General features: G+C 35.8%; 1 protein-coding gene across 2 annotated transcripts in view; it reads right to left on the bottom strand.

The window, feature by feature from the left end:
• The window catches only part of LOC113816020 (protein YIPF1), a 24,915-nt gene extending 22,841 nt beyond the window's left edge, over nt 1-2,074 (bottom strand). For both annotated transcript variants that reach the window (XM_027368041.2, XM_027368040.2), the window contains exon 1: nt 2,002-2,074. In XM_027368041.2, coding sequence (XP_027223842.2) covers nt 2,002-2,040 — 39 coding nt within the window. In that variant the 5' untranslated portion in view covers nt 2,041-2,074. The remainder of the gene's footprint in view (nt 1-2,001) is intronic.
• Nucleotides 2,075-5,000: the final 2,926 nt, after the last annotated feature.

Genomic DNA, 5,000 nt, shown 5'->3' with positions numbered 1-5,000 from the left:
TAGAGACAATACAAATGCCAGAAAACATGTTGAAATAATGACAAAACAAATGCTAGAAACCATGTTGAAATAATGACAATACAAATGCCAGAAACCATGTTGATATAGAGACAATACAAATGCCAGAAAACATGTTGAAATAATGACAAAACAAATGCTAGAAACAATGTTGAAATAATGACAATACAAATGCCAGAAACCATGTTGATATAGAGACAATATAAATGCCAGAAACCATGTTGGTATATAGACAATGCAAAGGTCAGAAACCATACAAGAACCCATACTTATTACATATTTGAGAGTAGTTCATGTAAGTACACAACAAAAGTGCTTCCTAAAAACATGACAGTTAATTTTTGCCTTGCACTCACTTTGACTCATAAATGTGTCCAACTTGGTGAGATGTGATAAGCCTCTACTGATATAGTGGTAATACTATCTATTAGTACCTTGCCACACTGCACAAATATAATGACGTCATTTACCTAATCACTTGCTATTTTCAGACCTTCTGATTTGAATCTGAAGAAATACCAACCTTAACTAGATAACTTTAAAAACTCCTAGAATAGGTCTGCATGTAACCCACTAAATTGTTTATCAATGGATTCTTATTAAGGTATTTTATATAAAAAGTATAGTAGTAATAGTCACTGGAACTAGTAAGCACAATATAAATTGCTCAGTATTTTAGTAATTCGTACAATGAAAAAATCAAGACCAAGTGAGAGATCTTTACCTCGTATAGGACTGCATATATCAGAGGTCTTTGTTAATCTAGAGGAAATCAAATTTTAAAGAGCAAATATCAGATGTTACCAAAATTGAAGTACACATGGTCTCTTCATAAAGTGTGGAAACATATAATTAAGTTAAATTTAATAAGTATAGGTTGATATTTCTGTTTTCTCAGAATACTGATTGCACCTTTCAGAAGCAAAGTTTATTAAAAGTACTACTTATGTTAAACATTTCACAACTGGAGGTTTATTGACTTCACAACCACCCATACACACTGTGACCTTTAACCAAAAGGTAAACAATTAACCCAATCATGCCGGGTGTCACATATACAAGACACCGGAAAAAATAAACATTGCCGGGCATCCCGCCAGTGTGACGCTGTATCGGGGCTGCACTCCGTCGCAGTAGTGGCGCGCGGCCGGCGGGCGGACAGACTCCGGGGAAGCTCCGCCTGCCAATTTTGTAGCCGCCCAGAATTTATTTATTTTGGCTACAAAATGTATTATGCATATGGCAGCTGCATCCAATTTCTGGCAGTTAGGTGTATGGCATATATAAGAATATGAGCATATTAATATAATTTCCAGGTATTTAATCACAAACCTAAACTAAACTATCCTAAGTGAGAGTGGTATCAACCCTCTCATGTTGAAATGCCACCACCTTCTCTATTTCCCCAAACATGCGTACAACAACAATAGGGGGCTTTTCTGCCATCCTTATAATCACTTTCTTCTAGAAAAAATGGTCAGTAACTTGCCTGTGTCATTTCTGGCAAAAAACTCTCATTGTACAATTTATACAAATATCTTGACAGCTGTATTAACTCTCAATGATTTTACAGAATTAACAAAACTGTAAGAGGAAATAATGTCACGTGCAATACTGCGACAAAAACTGTAACCAAAGAAACCCTGTTTTCCTATTTAATGGTATTTTCTTCCTATCCTTTGTTTACTCAACATCTCAAAATAACTCAAATCAACCTGACACTATACATAAACGTGTAATTCTTATGCCAAACACAACAACGACATAAATTCATTTACGACCAAACAGTCAACTTATCTTATTTATTGACATCACAGCTGATGACGTTGGCGAAGTTGACAAGGCCTAATGTATTATTTTACGAATAATAACATTCCACCATGAAATACATACCTACTTAAATATCAGTTTCGGCACTAGCTATCCTCTAAACAAGTCGTCATCTTTACATAGCTGTAAGATCAATTTTAATCGTGAATTTACCTGTAAATCAAGAACCGCAAAATCCTTCGACGTCGCCATCGTGGATCACTGGTGACGTACATGTCAACAAACGATTACTTAACGTTGGATTTTCTCACGGGATCACATTACGGTATGTTTATTTTTCCTGGATTATAGTTATTTTTTCCTGATCTTGCCTTGATTTATTGTACTTTAAGAAATTATAAATATCTATCTAACTGCTTTAAACTTTATTCTAACACGCTCACATTATCATAACTTCTTTATGAATATTTGTTTTACAATCGATTTATATCTTGATCTGTTTTGATCTAGGGAATTGAAATTACTATCATATACTCAATGTAAATAAATCCTCTAAGACAGAAATTTACCCTCAATTAGGCGACCATTTTTTACGATCAAGGTTACTGATATCAACCTTCATTACTTAACAATTTATCAACCTAGTATAAAACAAACAATCTAATGATTAATCAATACATAATTTAGGAAAAAAGGTGATAAATAGGCATATGTAAAGGGTAAAATCATACATGCAGCAAGTGGTCCAGTTTAATGTTTCAAGTTTGTGCAGATTCAGATACTTAGATAAAAGGCTTTATACGTGGAAGTTTTCACTGTAAAAGTATCACAATTCCGGTGCAGTCAATAACGAAACTGATCCTCACAAACACTACCTTCATTAATCTATCTTACCATTAAACCATTGCATATATGTATGGTATTTTGTTTATTTGTTAGTATACCAACACAAACAATAATTCGTCCATAGTGAATATCAATATATCCAATAATCAAAAAGTTGATTTTCGATCGTATTCACTTGTCTGTTAATGTCTTTACCCAAGCATCTTAGAAGTATATGCATCTATCCTTCTAATCCATTTTCAAGCTCTTTTATCCATATGAATACCTATTCTTGAAATGCAGTCATCTATCCTTTCAATATGGTCTATTATTTCATTCATTATCATCTCTCTCTCTCTCTCTCTCTCTTTATCGGGCTGTCACTGTGCTCATACCACCCGTAATATATTTCTTCCTATTCATAATAGAATAACGATCGTCTATTTCTACATCTCTTTATTTATCATTCCTCAATTCTTTGTTCTAATGGAGTCTTTACTGATCCACCCACTCGTGCATTCATCAACGAATTTATTTTTCCCTCTATTAGTTCATCTATTCACCTGTGTATCGATCTATCCATAAACCATTTAAATACCCCAATCATCCGTCTATCCTTCCATATCGCTTCATCCATCTATACATCTATCATTTATGTATAAATAGAGATATAGAGATATCTGATATGTATCCATCACCCTACCGCCAATCCGAAAATCTGTCTATCCATCTAACCATCCAACTAGTATGTATTTATATCTCCAAACTACATCTATATAACCATTCATTACCTATCTACGTGGATGTATGTGTCCATCCATCCATACACTCATGTATCCACTTCTTTAACCAGGATCTATATATCTATCCATTACATATCCGTGTAGATCTATGTATCCATCTATCCATCCATCATTAACATATCCACCTCTCTAACCATCATCGATATATCCATCTATTACCTGTCAGTTTATCGTCATGTATGCATCTCTCTATCCATCCATTATTATCTATTCTTCTTAATATATGTATCCATCTTTCCATCATCTATATATCTCATGTATGTATGAATCTATCTATCCATCTTCAATCTATTAATCTCCATACACCCAGCCATCTATCCACCGATCATCCATCTGTTCATCTCCATGTATGTATCCATCTATCCATCCCTCATTTATCTATTCATCTCCATGTATCCACTCATCTATCCATCCATCATACAAGCACCTATCTACCTAATATATACACACCCAGACCCCCTACCACAATCTATTTACATCCATCTTTCTAACCATCCGCCATGGAAGTATCCTCCTATCCAGCTAATAGATACAAATCCATCTCTCCATCCAGCATTTCTTTGCCCATCTACCATCTACACATCTATCTGTGCATCCATCTATCCATCAATCTACGAGCGGATGAAAGCGTGAAGGTCACTGGACGCACCACCACTCTCATCCGTTGCTCAATCCAACTCTCACATGCTGAGATTTTCACTCTAATTAATGCCATTCATTACCCTCTGTTTGTCCTTCGATTGCTTCCCCTTCGTTTGTTCGTAAGACAATTATCTCTACTTCTTTAAATGGGGTACGTAGATATAGATAGATATCTGTTTATTAACATACGGTGCGGATATACTGTTATGTGCATATTACGATGCATGTTGTTTTATCTATACTGCAAACATACAAAATTCATACATACGCACTGACTTGCTTGCATGCATACATGATTATATACATTCATGCATATTGAGCACACATGCATACATGCACACATCCTGAAGTAAACTCATAAATGGATATGGATAATCAAAATCTTTTTGAGGTTATCATTTCCCTTTTCTGTTTTCTTTCCCATAATAGACATTTTATCCTGCTTCTCCTTTATCATCTATGTCGGGTTCTTCACCGCCATCCGCGTTCCTTTGCAATGCCCTGATTGACCGGAACATTTCCATGTCTTGGCGTTGACTAGCACCGGGAGAAATTTATGTATTACGTGACGTCTCGCGTTGGTTATGGCATCAAGCAATAGAGTATGACCAGTATGCCGTTATCTTGTGTTTTTCTCCCTTTCTTGTGGCATATCATTACTGTATCCTCTTTCTTCGCTTCTCTGGCTATCTGTTTTCAGATAATATTCCCCCTCCCATCTTCCTACGGGTGTGTACACTCTGCTTCTGCTGTCGCCGTCACACTGCCAATATAAGTTTAATATCACCCACATCATGTGTGTTCGTTTCATGATACAAGCAGTTTGTTCATGTGACTGTAAAAATCTTCTCTCTGTGGCATTCTGGGCGTTCTCGCTTGCCTTACTGTTCCCAAAGCAATACCCAGTCGCCTTGCTACTCGAAACTTTCCCCTCCTATCTCC

The sequence above is a fragment of the Penaeus vannamei genome, chromosome 7, assembly GCF_042767895.1.
Source record: "Penaeus vannamei isolate JL-2024 chromosome 7, ASM4276789v1, whole genome shotgun sequence".
In the NCBI taxonomy this organism is placed as follows: domain Eukaryota; kingdom Metazoa; phylum Arthropoda; class Malacostraca; order Decapoda; family Penaeidae; genus Penaeus; species Penaeus vannamei.
The sequence above is the reverse complement of the archived record's forward strand: the minus strand, read 5'-3'. Positions and strand labels throughout refer to the sequence as shown.